Source organism: Nannobrachium achirus (genome assembly GCF_963921795.1).
Source record: "Nannobrachium achirus genome assembly, chromosome: 12".
In the NCBI taxonomy this organism is placed as follows: domain Eukaryota; kingdom Metazoa; phylum Chordata; class Actinopteri; order Myctophiformes; family Myctophidae; genus Nannobrachium; species Nannobrachium achirus.
Window position 1 is genome coordinate 16,997,222 of NC_137832.1, and position 17,616 is coordinate 17,014,837.

The 17,616-nt window shown below is 41.1% G+C and overlaps 1 protein-coding gene across 1 annotated transcript in view; it reads left to right on the forward strand.

Annotated features, from left to right (window-relative positions):
- LOC308295431 (transient receptor potential cation channel subfamily M member 5-like) overlaps positions 1-17,616 on the forward strand; it is a gene marked incomplete at both ends in the record, with an annotated part of 79,121 nt that overhangs the window by 49,746 nt on the left and 11,759 nt on the right. The window contains 9 exons of the mRNA XM_080738485.1: positions 2,056-2,260; positions 3,490-3,560; positions 3,953-4,132; positions 8,054-8,177; positions 9,080-9,192; positions 9,524-9,754; positions 11,401-11,499; positions 13,545-13,673; positions 17,338-17,467. Coding sequence (XP_080594611.1) covers positions 2,056-2,260; positions 3,490-3,560; positions 3,953-4,132; positions 8,054-8,177; positions 9,080-9,192; positions 9,524-9,754; positions 11,401-11,499; positions 13,545-13,673; positions 17,338-17,467 — 1,282 coding nt within the window. The remainder of the gene's footprint in view (positions 1-2,055; positions 2,261-3,489; positions 3,561-3,952; positions 4,133-8,053; positions 8,178-9,079; positions 9,193-9,523; positions 9,755-11,400; positions 11,500-13,544; positions 13,674-17,337; positions 17,468-17,616) is intronic.

Below are 17,616 nucleotides of genomic sequence, written 5' to 3' on the forward strand. Positions count from 1 at the left end.
TGTGTGTGTGTGTGTGTGTGTGTGTGTGTGTGTGTGTGTGTGTGTGTGTGTGTGTGTGTGTGTGTGTGTGTGTGTGTGTGTGTGTGTGTGTGTGTGTGTGTGTGTGTGTGTGTGCGTGCGTGCGTGCGTGCGCGTGTGTTTGGAAACAGTGAATAACACTAATTAGTGCTAGTGAGCAGAAACATTGGAGCACTATGAAATTGAAGCTGTTAAACCTTTTGTTTCATCACTTCAGGTTGCATTTGTTCATCCTCATATCTGTATGAGTTTTCTCTCCTGATTGGATTAAATTAGTTTTAAACAGCTGCTGTCTTGAATAATACTGTACTTGAATAAGTTCAAGTTACTTTACTTTACTGGAGTATATCCAATTTTCTATACTTTTACTTCTACTCCACTACATCTCAGAGGTTAATTGCGACCGTCAGGTCGCAGTTACTATCAAAACCTCCACCGGCTGTCAGTCAGTCAGTCCGTCCGTCCCTCTGTCAGTCACGCCACACGTCACACTTTTCCCCTACTCATATCTCCGCCACTGTTCCCCCGATCCATGCCAAACTTTGAACACACAATCCTTGCTTGCCAAATCACAACCCCCACCATTTCTCACGTGGCCCTCTTCTAGCGCCACTACGAGACCAATTCTTGCAAGACACATTTTTGGACACTGCTCGTACAGATGTTGCCCTAAAATCACGCAAAGCGGTACACACTACACAGTATGACTACACTCATGTCATCAACATCCACCCCTCATTTCTCACATGCCTCTGTTCTAGCGCCACCATGAGACCGATTCTTGCTAGACCCATTTTTGGACACTGCATTTTGACACTACATTTTGCCCTAAAATCACGCAAAGTGGTACACAGTATCTCTACTGTCATCTCATCAAGATGGATCCGTCCCATATTTGATTATATCTATATATTGAGTTACTTTTCTCAGTGGGTAATGCATTAACGTATAAGAGATTATCTTTTTAATGGCAGTAACGTTGTAACCTAACGAGTTACTGTACTTTAACAATAAACACAACTGATGATTACTATTCCAATATAGAGCTATTTAACACTGTTACTGACTAAACACTATAGCAATGATCACTATTCCAATATAGAGCTATTTAACACTGTTACTGAATAAACACTATAGCAATGATTACTATTCCAATATAGAGCTCTCTCTCTCTCTCTCTCTCTCTCTCTCTCTCTCTCTCTCTCTCTTTATATATATATATATATATATATATATATATATATATTTATTTATTTTTTCTTCTTTTCTTTCTTACACACACACACACACACACACACACGCACACACACACACACACACACACACACACACACACACACACACACACACACACACACACACACACACACACATACACACACACAAACACAGACACACACACACACAAAGGAAGAGGCTACCCCTGGATACTGACAGAAGGCTTGAATGAAGGCATAGGGAGATTCGTAGGAGAGGCAAGGAGGGGCACCAGGATCAGTGCGGTGGGCATCACTCCCTGGGGCTTTGTGCAAAACAGAGACCAGTTGATCGACCCTCAGGTATTGACACACAAACACTGTTTACACATATTGTTTACCTCCACCTAATTCTTGCTACAGTAAAGGGTTTTGCACACATGCAGACAAAAAACTGACGATTTAATGTCTTTAAAGAAAACAATGATTCTCTATGACCTAATGCACACCGGCTCCGAATTTGCCATGCGGCAGTGCGTTTTCTTTCCCAATCGAACCCAGTTCGATTTGTGCGTCTTGTCGCATGCGGTAAAAAACTCATCACTCCTTTTATGACTCCTTTTTGGAGTCATATCCATATTTGGGAAAAAAATCTTGTCCACATTTTGTACAACTTTAAAAACAATCAACTGCAACTCGAATCACACTGGCAAATAAATTCCTTCCTGTGCGAATTCTATTGTGGGCGAGGTCGCTTTTCCCCTAAGGGCATCTTACTGGTAATGTATACTATTACATACAGTACATACATAGAGTAGAAGTAATTCCTGTTTTCTTTCAGGGCAGAATCATTCAAAACCCTGCTCAGTACTCTGTTGAGGAGAGAACCAGTGACTCCTGTTGTCTGGAGAAGAACCATAAGTTCTTCCTGCTGGTGGATAATGGGAGTGAAGGCCGCAGAGGAGGAGAGAAGAACTTCAGGGTCAAGCTAGAGGAACACATCCCCCTAGAACTCACCTCCACACAAGCGACAAAATACATCAGGGGTAAGAGATGGTGGACATTCACAATTTGTTTGTTAGTGGAATTACATTAACCTAAAGCTAAGCATAGTATTAGGCTAGTTAACTGTTTTTTTTCTTTTTCTTTTAAAAACTGCTACAAGAAACTATAGGCAACAGCTATTGATTATTGTCTTAGTGATTATTCCATCTTTGACTTTTTTGATTAATCACAATGTAAATAATCAAAACGTCATATGGATTATTTAATTATGTACTCATTATTATTTGATAATCAAAGGTTGTTTTTCACTCAGTAGAATCACAAGCCCTGAAAATCTAACCTACCCCTACTTTATCATTTACTGCCATTAAACCCCCAGGCCAGGAACAAATCTTTGTGTAGTACAGTACATGTACAGTATACAACATTTGTTTGTAATTTTTGAGCGGTGCAAACCGCTCCTATGGACCGCTTTTTTTTACCAAAATTATGATGTCACTAATGATGATGACATGAGTTAGCTAGACCAATGAAACACTTCGATTCTGTTGATTTGTCCATGATGTCATAGGCACAGAGGCACCCGATTGGTTCACCCTGATTTAGAACGCGTTTAGGCCGCAGAAAATACGTCATAAAAAACTATGTCATAGGCACAGAGGCACCCGATTGGTTCACCTTTAAGGCCGAAGAAAATAAACACGATGTCCAATCAAATGCTTACTTGATTATGAATTGACCAAACTGAACAGACCAATGAATTTGAATTTCAAAATTGTATTAAATTAATATCACCCATAAGCAGAGAAAATAACCACACTTTTAGACAGACTGTGGATAATTTCAGGTTATAGATGACAGGCAGCTAATACAAGTTTAAAATACAAATAAACAGCCTTTGAAAAACCTCTTATATTATTTAATATATTCAATTTAAAAGGGAAAAGCATATGATTATTTAAAGAAAAAAACAAGGCTTGACTCCCTAAATATGTTTGCACCGCTCACTTCGCACGGGTGCGATTTTTGAATAATATAAGAAAACTTGGTCAGGCGTTAGAAGGCGTTAGCATCGGCCTCAGGCCTAAATGGGGTAAACACTGTGTTTATTGGGGTTGCCTTCCATGATTTTCGTGTGTGGGAACCCTCCAAATTGTGGTGCGTGCGCTTCACGGCATGCATAATGGTAAACTGAAAATCTGAAGGTTGGCAGGTCTGATAATCCGAGTTGAGTTATGATTTGACAAAATTACCTTTTTTCCCCTTACAGACAGAAGCAGAGAGCAGCAGACCATTCCTGTCCTCTGCATGCTCATATCAGGAGAGTTATCCATACTGGAGGTACAATCACTGCTTCTTAATGCTATAATATTCACTCATCCAATATTATTTCACAATCACAATGATTGTATACAGTATGACTTAACTTTTATGAGCCAAGAGACTTAAAGGGGAATACCACTCTTTTCCAACATTGAACTATGTCATTCGATCAGTGACATCATGATGTACTCTTTGGCTTGCCACACAACAACTCTAAGGTATATTAATGACATAGTACAAGGTTGAAAACGAGTGGTATTCCCCTTAAGTGTAATGGGTGCTTTTGTATACTGAAATGACATCTATGTATTCATATTCATACATCGGAAGAATGTAAAGAAATAAGAACCAGGCTGTAAAAGTAGTAGAAGAAGAAGCAATGTTGACATAATTTATAATCTCTCTCCCAGACGGTGGCTCTGTCGCTGAAGAACCTTGAAACACCCTTGCTGGTGCTGCCAAAGTCAGGAGGTGTGGCTGCCCTCCTGAGTGACATCTTGGAGGACCAATCATTTTCCGGAAATGTAGTGGAAAAACTGCTCGATAAACACTTCCCTTTAGAAGCCCAGTCATGGGATTGTTCTGCGAAGGTAAGAGCAGTAATTGGTGCATGTTACGAACCGAACAAATAGGTCTAGGGGTTTAAAAGGTTTGCAAAAGTTAAAACAGAGGCATGCTGAGCATTGGAGGAACAAATAAAGGAGACAATACAGGGTTAAGAGTTCAAAAAGGTGCAGAGTGCTTTACTTTCTTTTTTGAAACAAAAATACTATTTACAAATATTTACAAGTTACTTTGAGAGGGTCAAACCTAAATAACCCACTGCCAGGGGACGAAGATGTTGCCAATAAATAAATAAATAAATAAATAAGCAGCGAGGAATTCAGACAGTCTAATATAACTATTCAAGAAAACAAAAGCCTGCCTGCCTAACTACTCTATCCAGTACGGAAAAATGTAAAGGTGGCAACCATCCCTTACAGTGTGTTTTAACAGTGATTCGACCAACGTGTTGTCAATGTATAGGGGCCCCTGTCTTACCTGTCCCAAGGCAGCTAGGGCATACTGTATACATTAGAATTGACCAAAAGTAGGAGAACAACTAATGTTTCAAAATTAGCAAACAAACAAACGACTGGTGTGGGTGACAGAGAGCTAGAGCTGAATCAAACTTTTACAGTATCGGAGTGTTAAGCCATGGCGCAATTTTGTTGTCAGAGTCAGACCCCTGCCACTTCCAGTGGGGCCAGCAGTTGCATTGTTAATATGCGCAGTGCTGTGTCCCTCGCTATTTCAACGGATCCGAGACAAAAATAGCGACTAAAGTATAATTCTACCACTTTCCTGTCAACAAGAAAGAGAAGAGGAAACGCTGCAATTTTCCCAGTGGTGGAAAGAAACGTGGAAAACGCTAGCCCTTTCTGGTTCTCCAGCGCATTGGTGTGTAAAGTAACTAAGTACATTTACTCAAGTACTGTACTTAAGTACACTTTTGAGGTATTTGTACTTGAGTGTTTCCAATTTTAGCCTACTTCTACTCCACTACATCTCGGATCCAAATATTGTACTTTTGCTCCACTGCATTTACAGAGAATTTCTATATTGCTAGAATGAGTTCTCCTTGACACTATGGGTGCGTTCGGAAACCCGCACCGAGTGTGTGCTCGGTGTAGTGAGTGCAGTGGGCGTGACGTTGGAGAGTGCGTTCAGTGTGGCTTACGAACAACCAGTTTTAACAGGCAGCTGTGTGCTTTTTCACTCTGAAGGCAAACTTTCTGAAAAGCAGCAGTTTTGCTAAGTATGCTAACGTAACATTGACATTAAGGAGATGTAATTCATAGCATTGGCATTACCTGCTGTTAGTTTACACGTTAATGTGTGTGAAACTATCAAGGCCAAACGACCAATTAAGCTGCAAATGCTGCATTTTGCGGTAATTTCCTCCATTCTTCACAGCTGAGAAGCGTTCGAGACATGGCTATGAAAACCAACCAATCAGAACACCGAACCACCGCACCACACCGCCTAACCCCATCTTCTGAGTAGGGTTGGTGAGTGCGTGCACTCAACACACCAGTGCGCCGCGCACTGGATTTCCGAACGACAACGCACCAAGTGCACCGAATAAACGAACGACAACATGGCACACAAGTGCGTTGAGTGTGCATTTCCGAACGCGCCCTATGTCACCGATGAGCCCTTGCGAGGCAGGAAAGGCTGCGCTCACTCGTCTGTGGTAAAAATAAAAAAATATGGTTTGTTAGGCCTACTCACCAAAACAACGACGGCGTAAGGGTGTTGAAAGCCTACTTTCCTTTGTGGGAACACTCAAATCCCCCTCTCCACTCTAAAATACACTATTGGCCAGAGAAGAAACTGTTTCACTGGAGGTTTTAGTTACTCCACACCGCCCTCTACAGATCTTGTCAATAGAAATGTCCATTGACCACATTTTGCCTTCTGGTGAAATATTCTCTTCTCTGGATAAAAAGTGTATTTTAGACGTGATGTGGGGGGCTTTGAGTGTTCCCACTAAGTAAAGTAGGCTTTCAACTCCCTAAATTCGTCTTTGTTTTGGTGAGTAGCGAAACTGTATCTTTTATTTTAACCACAGACGAGTGGGCGCACTGCCGGTAATGCGAGCGCAAGGGCTCATTAGTGACATAGCGTTAGGGCGAATTCCCTTGACGCTATAGACTAGAATTATCCTTTATTATGCCCCGTGGGAGAACAATTACATGAATAACTATTCGAGTTTAAAACATTAAAACTCCTTTTAACTCCCAATGGTTCCTTTCTGAAAAAGGAGTGTATAGTAAAAAAGATTCACGGGTTCCAACATTGTTGTTTTGAATGGTGAAGATAGGGGCTGGAGACACTTTAGCCCCACTTTTCTCCGCCTACAAAATGATGTCAGACTTAAGAAGGGGATAGGGCAGCAGAGGAGTATGATTGGTGGAGGCGGAGTTAGGGAATCAACGGCTGACGAATCCACAATGGATGGGGACCCAAGAAACAGTGGAACGTAACATCCAAAGTGTAACGATACAAACCCAGTGGAATGTAACAGTGTACAGTGATGAGGCTGAATATGTAGCCAATCACAAATCTGATTCTGAATATTCAGTTGTCAGTGATATTTAGGATGTAGATAAAGGTGGATGTCAGTGGAGAGGAGAGGTTCAAATTGGGAATGGGAACACTTTGGGTGAACACTGTAACTTTAGTTTGAACAGTGACGTAGTCGCAGCACACAAAACAACTCAATAATCCAAGAAGAAGTTCAGTAGGTAGCGGTAATGCAATGCTTCAGCTCTATGGGAATCTATGAGGATTTGGCGAACTTTACACTTTATTTTCTTATCTTAAACATTTTCATTAACACTTTGTTTTCGGTCCCTAGTTTAAAGTATTGTTTAATTCATCATGATTTGTGTTTAGTGAATCATGGTCATGTTAATTTTAAAATTAATTATAAAGTAGGCTTTGTTTCTTGGCTTTGTATTGGCTATACAGAGAAAAAGACCCGCCCTCCAGCCAATAGCATTCACTGGGCACCATTTCTGGAGTGGATATAGAAAGATGGCGTATTTGCACTTACTGAAAAAATAGGCTTCATTTACGATCTGTAGAAACCAATAGCGTGGCTCTGTCCATTTCTTTTTTTTACAACCTACACTACAGGCTGTTAAGACCAGCCATATACTGTATTGTATTATATTGTATTTAGATTAATGGTAGTATTTGGTACACTGCTTGTATTGTATTACTTTCTGTATTATCCAGTCTGAGGTGGAGAGTTGGAGAGGTAGAGACTGTTGATTGTCAACTTCAGTGACACTCGGATGGAATTTATCCTTTTCTGGCTCCACTATTGTTCCTGTCACTTGTATGTTGTAAATATGTTAGTGGGAGAAATATGTGAACAGGGTATTCACTTCCGGCAGAAAGCATGAAAATTTGCACCTAGGGGTATTTTTGTGTGCTGAATTCAAAAATTGACGGATCCAAGCACTTTTCTCAAATTCACTTTTCTCTAATTCACTTACCATACAGGGAAAAAAGACCCCCCAAAAAATCTTCTTTAAGTAGCATGTGAGGGGTCTATCTAGGGGGAATTTGTTTTGCACAAAAAAACATTCCTTGGGGTAGAAATGGACCCCACAAAACTATGGTTTAGTGATGAGTCATCACTTTTCACAGTTTTATAGGGTCCATTTTTAGCCCAAGGAATGTTTTTCGTGCAAAACAAATGCCTCGCAATGCATTCAGAATCATGAAAACCCCCTAGATAGACCCCTCACATGCTTTTTTGGGGGGTCTTTTTTCCCTGTATGGTAAGTGAATTAGAGAAAAGTGAATTTGAGAAAAGTGCTTGGATCCGTACATTTTTTAATTCTGCACACAAAAATACCCCTAGGTGCAAATTTTCACGCTTTCTGCCGGAAGTGAACACATTAGCCTATTTTTGTTACATATTTCTCCCACTATGTTGTGATCCTTTCCCCTAGATGTTTGAGGTCAGATCTTTGCTTCAGAGCATCTGCCAATTCAGGGAGCTGATAACAATCTACCATGAAGAGCCGTTGAGAGAACAAGCCATTGATATAGCCATGATCAAAACCCTGATGACAGGTACAATATAGAACAATAATTAATAGTCCTTTCTTCTGGGAGGTGAAAAACACTGTGGGCTACATGAACAAACACTCAGAAAGGTCATTCATTTGGACCAGAATTACATTTGAATATTGCTCAGAAATCGAAATTTTTGCTATTTCCTATTTTTATAAGGACCTCTTAAAGGTCCTACACCATGCATTTAAAAATAATTTATATAACACTGTTTGTGTCCCAAAAACGTTTTTGAAAAGGTTTGAGGCTAAATTACCACTCCTGAATACAGAGCCCCTGTCATTTCTGCCTGGCTTTCAGAGCATTTTCAGCTGCAGTACCACCTTGTCCTGAGTGGGAGGACTGCGCTATTGAGCCAGTTTTGGCCCCACACTCCTCCCCACCTCCTGCTCAGCAGGCCTGCCCACCCCTCCCCAACCCTCTCCCAGCTCCTCCTGCCTCCTTCTCAGGCCTGCCCACCCCTCCCCAACCCTCTCCCAGCTCCTCCTGCCTCCTTCTCAGGCCTTGTGACATCACAAATCTGACATTTCACAATCAGGACCGTTCTGAGACATGCTAACATAGATCTGCCCATAAACTGAGAAAGACACAATGGTCAGAAATAGGACTTTGTGAGGATAGAAGTTGCTGGTGGGACACCAAGAAAATACATAAAAATTGGAAAAATGAAAATTCATGGTGTAGTCCCTTTAAAGATAAGAAAAAAACAATGTCACATTTGAATAGTCTACTTTTGGTTCCTGCACTAATTATGGTTGATTTAACTGTGTGTGTGTGTGTGTGTGTGTGTGTGTGTGTGTGTGTGTGTGTGTGTGTGTGTGTGTGTGCGTGTGCGTGTGTGTGTGTGTGTGCGTGCGTGCACGCTCGTGCTTGTGTTTCAGCCAGTAAGCATCATGCATCAGGTAATACTTTCCCTTACAGTAAGGAGCTGATTTTAGCAATGAACTGGAACAGAGTGGACTTTGCCAGCAGTCAGCTCTTCAATGATGACATCAGTGATGACATTGACTGGACGGTGAGAAATGGGAATGGGGGCATGTAATGTTGAATTCACACATAATCACTAAATACTGCCACTTAGTGGAACAGAAATATTACTACTGTAGATTTGGACTTACTAATGGTCCCACTAAATATTATGTTGTAGATTCCGTAACCCATTAAAAAACATTACAAACAACCTTGTAGGCCTACTCATGCTTAAAGACAAACACTCACTCTTTTTTTTAGGATAATGAATTACACAGGAATCTCACTATAGTCTCCTTTTTTGTTTGCTGGTCTACATAAAAAAAAGGAAAAGAAAGTTGTTTAACCTGTCCCTGTTTTACCTCCACTATGTCCAGAGGGATGAAGCTCTGAAGGACTGCATGACGTACGCACTGCTCAATGACAAGGCGCAGTTTGTACGTCTGTTCATTAAGAAGAAGTGCGACTTCAAGGAATACCTGACTTATGGCCTCCTGGAGAAACTCTATAGCAGAGTGGATGAAGACACACTGCTCTACAAGCTGCTACTGAAGGAGAGACTGGGAACCTCAAACCTTGACTCTCTGAAAGAGATCAGCCTGTTGGAGGTGAGTTTAGCTTAAAGGAGTCGTTCAGACCAAAACACATACTGTAGGGTTAAATCTGCCTTTTATCATACCCCTTCATACCTGCTTTAGTCGATTTTTTTCATAACTGCCCCTGTTGCTAGATTTCGGATGCCCCTGTTGCTAGATTTTCGTGGGCCCTCTCATAACAGATAGTGGGCCCTATCGTGGGCCCTATCATAGTAGATAGTCCTTAGGCTAGTGCGGTTATTTCTTTAGCTTCAAAGTTAGTATTTATTTTATTGGATTGTGTTTACACAACGTCCTGAGACCAACTAAACCGCTGTTTTGACCTCACAGGCACCCTTACTTGTCAAACAGACGAGAAGGTCCTCTGCTCCTCCCCTCCCTTTCTAGGCTCTCCTCTCCCTGCATTTCGGCATGTAATAACTGCTGCACGAATTACGCCAATTATATATACATCAAAACGCGCCCGCCCTCTGTTCTTATTGGCTGAGCTTTAAACAGCTATAACTCCAGTTCGCAGCATGGTACCGTCTCGTAACTTGGTGTGTGTACTTAGACGGCCGATAGGAATGATATATTGTAGCCTCTCTGTCTTCCTTTTGGCTGGACTTTAAACATCCATAACTCCAGTTCCCAACATGTTACTGGTCTCAAACACAGTGGGTGGTCCCACAGACCCAACAGCTAACCGCTAATGCTAACCACTACTTCCGCTAATGCTAATATGCTAATGCTAATGTTAAAAAAGGTAATGCTAAAAAATATTAATGCTAAAAATTTTAATGTTAAAGATAGTGCGAAAAATGTTAATGCGAAAAATGATAATGTTAAAAATGATAATGCTAAAAATGCTATAATGCTAATACTAATGCTAACACCAACCGCTACACAAGGTTTCACACACTTACCGAGCTGCAGGCACACATTTATTAGACATTTTCTTTTCTGGTGTGTAATTTGCAGGTGAATAATATATTGATAATTCTATACTGTATGAGTCTTTCTTCTGAAGAAAGAAAGAAAGAAAGAAACAAAGAAAGAAAGAAAGAAGGAAAGAACGACTGATTTGAGAGGAAATGTGTCATCTGTGACACATTCGTGACTGTGACTTAATTACCTTAATTACCTTATTGCAGTAAAGTGCTAGAAGTAAACTGCCCATTCATTTACACCACAGGGGATCACAGATGTCAACGTCTGTTATTGGTGGAGCTTGCAGTTACTGCGGAAATAGCTATTGCCCCCTCTCAGCCAGTCTTTCTTTTACAAATATGATGTGCTATTTTAAAGATGAAAATAAGAGCGTCCGCAGAGATGAAAATCACTGTGTCAGGGCGTCAGGCCATATTCTTGCATATGTCATTCGCAATGATTTGTGGGAGTGTAGTTTTGTCACTTTTGACAAAAATAATGTACAAAGTGTTTTTTTCAGCTTTCTAATTAATTGCTGCATGAAAAAATTATAATAATAATAATAAAAAGTTAAGTGTAATGATTTGTCAGCACCCAGGTAGGCTTTGTCAGGGACTTAAATTACATTTAATTACTTTCTGAAATGTCTATGTATGAAATGAATGTGGAAATCGCTTTCGGCACAGGAGGCAGGGCTTAAACTGTGACGCCCTATTTCTTCTTTCTGCCTATTCTCTCTCTCTCTCCAGGTGTCAGGCGTCTTGAAGAAGCTCATGGGTGAAGAGAAGTTGTTCTACCTCACTGCTCTGGATCTAGAAAACTTCAACTCTGGCAAAAAGGCTCTGCAGGTATTCTTTTGTATACTGTAATACTGTTATGTTGTTTCATTTACTCATTAAACATGAACCGTAGTGTCCCTGTTCTGGGGTTGAACACTTTAGGAATATAAGCCTAACTTATCTTAGCTCTCGCCTTTGGATCAAAAGGTCATGGGTTCGATCCCGGGCACCGCCAACTCGGCATATGAGTAGCATGAGTAGCAAGTCATGCGGTAAGTACTGGGAGCTGATGGTAGGTGTGGCGCTCTTGCCTGACTGCGAGCGCCAGACATCTCACACTACGTTCACTACGTTTCACTCCGGGAGAGTCTGAGATTACCAGGGCAGATTCTATTTCGGCGTGGGCGGGCTAAAGCCTATTGACGTCACACACACACACACACATACACACACACACACGCGACGTGGCGTGACATTGCAAAAATACGTTATTTCTCATAACATATTATATGTCTGCATGTTTACGTTAGTGCAAAATGGTATTAAAACGTGAGGAAACGGCACTATTTCATAGTTTATTAATAATACGAGTCGAGTCTGACTCCGCCATGACAGTTTTCACGGACCAATCAGAGTCCACTAGAATCTCACGTGGGCAGAGGACACCAATCAGAGTCCACGAGCGAGTCTCACGTGAGCTCAAGAGCTCTGTTTGGAGGGGGCTGGGACCGGAGCATAGAGTTCACGTGCCCCAAGCATACAACCCTGATTGGCCCATTCAATGCGCCCGCTCTTCAGGCGCGTTTGAAATGGATTAAAATATGTGCAGCTTCAGTCCACACTACAAACCACCCACCAACAGGGGGGGGTGATGTGCGGACTGAAGTGTCAGGCTAGTGGCGCTCCACCTCAGCAATCCTGCTCCGGTGGGGGGAGGGGTGGCACAGTGGTGCAGTCGGTAGTGCTGTTGCCTCACAGCTAGAAGGTCCTGGGTTGATTCCCGCCAGGGACGCGGGGGGCGTGTTCTCTCCTCCGCGCCATGAGTGCCCATACCCTAGGTGGGGTTGGCAAAATGGCCATTCTGCGTGGAGTTTGCATGTTCTCCCCGTGTCACCTAAGGTAGGTACCCTCACTAAAACATGCAATAATCCTGGTTGGATCCTACCCTAAAATGAAGCCAGGGAAAAGGGACCCGATCTGGCCGGATCTTTTGACCCGAAAGCCCCGAACTTTGTACGGTGCTATATTATGCTTACTTTTTCACTTCGAGACACTTTGTAGACAGAGCGCTCCTCGCCCGCCTCTCTGAGCGTAATGGAGGACAGTTACATTTTCAGCTCAGTCCCCAGCTCAACAATCACACCGCGACATCCACAACAAACACAAACCTCCATGTTGTTCAACTTCAGTGCAGCACTTGAGATTGGCTGCGCTGCAGGACTCATTCAATATGCGAAAATAGACGATAATATGATTTTTGGAGCGTAATTTCAATGCATGTGTTATTAAAAATTATACATATTTTAAAATTGAAGGGTTTAATATAGTATACATACACAGTATCTTTTTAAAGCTTGGGTCCTCTCGGATCCTTGTGGGTAATACATTTCAGGCCACCCCGAAGATCTGCTGCAATTGGACCCTACCCCACCCTGCCCCGAGGGACAAATCAATATTTTGGAACCGAACCGGCAAAGTTCCCGTGCTACCTACTTCATACTCTGAGCCAACGTGGACATTCTATGTTGGCCGGCGGATCTCGCCGGTTGTTCCGGCGTCTCGAAATGATAACATTTATTTTATACAATTAAAATGTCATGAACCAGCACAGTTATAGGGGGGTTTGCCCAGGCTTATTTTTCTTCCGATCGCCAAAATAAGCCTGGGTTTCCGAGGCTACCTACTTCATAGTTCTGTTCTTCTCTCCTCACTCAGTGTGCCGAAGAGCTGCTAAACAGAGAATATTCATACAGGAACAAGTTCTGTGAATCCCCCTGGAATCATCTCTTTATTTTGGCTGTCCTACAGAACCACAGTGACATGGCTGTCCTCTTCTGGGAGAAGGTAAAACACAGAGAAAGCTGAATGATTTTTTTCTGTTCTTCTCTCCTCAGTGTGCCGAAAAGCTGCTAAACAGAGAATATTCATACAGGAACAAGTTCTGTGAATCCACCTGGAATCATCTCTTTATTTGGGCTGTCCTACAGAACCGCAGTGACATGGCTGTCCTCTTCTGGGAGAAGGTAAAACACAGACACAGAGAAGGCTGAATGATTTTTTATTTATTTTTTATTTTTTTAACATGCACATGTGTAACGTGGCCAGGATTCAAAACGGATGCAAACATTATCTGAACTTGTAAACTTTTGACTTAATTCATACAGGACTTAGTGCAACAACAATTACCTGCTGGGTTTGACCTCTACAGGCAAAGATAACACATGTATATATATATAATATACATATCATTGTGACCGATGCTAACATTATCATCATGGTGGCCGATGCTAACATTATCTTTACTTGTAAACTTAATTCATACAGGACTTTTACAATTACCTGCAGCAAGTGGTTCAAAGCACAAAATATTAAAGTTAGCTCCTCCACTGGTTTTGACCTCTGCCGGGAAAGTTAAAGACGTGATTTGTTCCCCCCTACAACATGATCATCATTCAAATTATGTTTTTGTGAGGCCCCACCCACCTTTTCATTAAGTATGCTTTGTTGTCAGGTGGGTGGTGACCAAGCTCAAGTTAACACACCCACTGTTGCTGTATGTTAAAGAGGGGAAGGGATGATTTTATGATGTCCTTAAAGCGGTGTACTGGGTCTTTTGACTCAGAAGGCCCTATTTTGAACAAGCTCATATTCCTTAAGCAACAACAACAAGAATCTAGAGCCAGACCAATGTATTAGTCGAACAGATGTCGGTCGTTTTTGGACCCCGATGTCGGCATCGGACATTGGTCATTATCTCCCCGATGTATCGGTCATTTTTTATAATTAACATTAGACCAACATTTGATGACATTAAGACACTCAGACCCCAAACTTAAAATGTATTGTCGTTGTCCATCGTTGATCCATTTGGTTTCATTTTACACTCATGAGTGTAAAATCGTATAAGCGTCTTATAAGCGTTATTTGGTTACCAAATCTACATCATTTAGCTGGGGACCACCTGGAAACCCCTCAAGGACCACTGGTGGTCCCTGGACCATTGGTAAATAAAAGGGAAAAAAGTTTTGAAGGTAAGAAGTTTTTGAAATTTAGGTTATTTATTATTATTTTATATTATTACACAACATCGGTTAAACATCGGCATTCGGTGGTCTAACACTCCCCATCGGTATCGGCATCGGTCAAAAGATATGGCACCGGTCGGACTCTACAAAAATCCATTGCACTACATTTGACTAGGGATACAGTACTTTAACAGACATAAGGGAAGTAACCTTTTTACTTTTGGAAAATATTTGAAGAAACTAAATATGTACCGTCTCTTGAAAAGTGTCATAAGTCATAGTATGATGGTGTCACGCACCAAAAAATACCTAATCTACAAACTCACACCGCGTCTGCTCGCACCGTGTTGTGAGCTTGTAGATCTGCTCTTTTCGGTAGACTGAGAAGAAGTCACGCTGGCGACGCCACAGATTCATTCGCATGGAGCGATATATTATAACTCTATGGCAGGGATTTGAGTATCCCAAACGGATTATTATCAATGGAATTATTAATATTTTCAAGCACCACATAGCCTACTTTGTGGAACAGAACGGTTGTCCCACTGCTGCAATAGCCTACGCTGGCATTGTTTCAACTCGTCACAGACATGCAAAGTTTTGGGTCTTATGTGATGCACTATGGACAAGTGCGACACGCTTATTTCCCCGGCCCCCTATCAAAACAATGGACAGCCGCGGTGACAATTCTTCTTTTCCGCGTAAAAGTAAACATCCTTATCAATGTTACAACATAGTGAATTTCCACAACATGGACACGATCGTGGCTTCCGTGGGTCTTCAAATAAAATGCAGTCAATGGCGGCACACACCCTTAATACAACTTTTATCAATTAAATAATAACTAGTAAGACACCTCAGGGTGACATCTGGCCAGTGATGTATATGGGACCAGTTACTCATATGGAGACCCCTGCATGATAGTCAACAATGTTATGTCAAATGATGTCCCTATATGGGCACTCCCAGATATGTCCTTAATATTGATAGCATAATATCCTTAAAAGGATCCCTGGCTAATACGACAAATATGCCTTAATACATTATAATTGTCCTCTATAACGTAATAATAATGTAAAATTAAAAACACCCAAATCATTTTATTTATTCTAGAAATAGCTAATCTTTCACTCAATAGGGGAAATGCCTGTCGCAAGTTGATGATGTCATAAATGTCATGTGTAATTCTTATGGCATGCATGTGCAAAAAAGAAAAAGAAAAACACAAACACATTTGAAATATTGATTTGATGCTCATATTAACCATAGGAATTATTATGTTTGTTTTTATTGCCATAAATTCCATAGGGATAGATCACAAATTACATTTATGACATCATCAACTTGCGACGGGCATTTCCCCTATTGAGTGAAAGATTAGCTATATCTAGAAGAAATAAAATAATTAAGGTGTTTTTAATTTTACATTGTTTTTATAGAGGACAATTATAATGTATTAAGGCATATTTGTCATATTAGCCAGGGATCCCTTTAATAATATCCTTAATATTGATAATATAGGAATCTCCACATATGGGCATAACACGTATATTAATTAGTAAAGCCAAGCAGGGCCTTGGCGAGTTAGGGCCTGGGTTTGATGCCTGGGGATCTCCATACATGGGTATAAGGGGGTAACCTAACAGGGCATCATCTGGGAATGCCCATACTGTATATGGACACTTTATTTATTTAATAATTTATTAATATATATCCATATACATATATGGACTTAATATTAACGTTTTTGGCCTGGGATTGACGACATCAGAAATCTCCATATATGGGCATAAAAGGGATTTTGTTTCTGGGAATGACCATATGGACCTTTATATTTTATTTTATCCTTTATTAATAATAATATATGTATCCATATACATACAATATATTTTATGCCCATACATGGAGATCCCTATCTGAACCAGCCACACAGATATGGGCCATGCCTTTGCCATCTGGCCAGTGATATATATCAATGACATCAGGGATCTTTATATATGGGCATAAAAGGGATATGGACTGTCACTGTGATCACCTGTGATGTCACAGAGACAGTATGAATATCCAGGGTTTGATCTTTGATGAGGTGATGTCACGTGACATCACTTCCTGTACGGAAGAAAGGAAGGAAGAGAAGGACAGAAGGACAAGCTACGACATTTCTTTTAGTCGCAATAAATATTATATATTTATTGCAACCAACATCATTGAATAATAATAATTCTAATTCCTATTTAATGTTGGATCCATCAGGATAAAGTTACCACTTCTGACTGCAGTCACTGCACTGTTAGCCTCGGAAACCCAGGCTACTGCACTGCGTCTGTCCTGCCTGTCAATGTGACAGAGTGACAGGATAAGCAATCCTACGGTTTGAATGTTGTACAAACGCACAAATGGAGCAAAGATGATGATAGACTTTCCCTAGTGAGAGTCGACTTGTGTAATGAAGTCGACTGAGACTTTTTGGTTATGCCCTAATGATGTGTAGCGTATCTGTAACCAGTCTGTCTGTCTGTCTGTCTGTCTGTCTGTCTGTCTGTCTGTCTGTCTGTCTGCTCCTGTCCATCTGTCCCTCTGTCCTTCTGTCTCTGTCCATATGTCTCTGTGTTTCTCTGTCCTTCTGTCTCTCTGTCCATCTGTCTTCCTGTCCATCTCCCAGGTAGAGGAGCCAGTGCTGAATGCGCTTAATGCCTGTAAGATACTTAAAGAGATGTCAAAGTTGGAAATTCAGACAGACACCAAACATTCCATGAAAGAGCTGTCACAGAAGTTTGCGGACAGGGCACATGGTGAGACTTTGAATAAATCATCAGTATTTTTTGTATTTTTAGGTTGTGGCTCCTATGGAGACTATGCCAACTTTGGGAACATTGTATTCTACTACATGGAAATACTTTGTGTTACACATATATACATATTAATATACACTCTAATTATT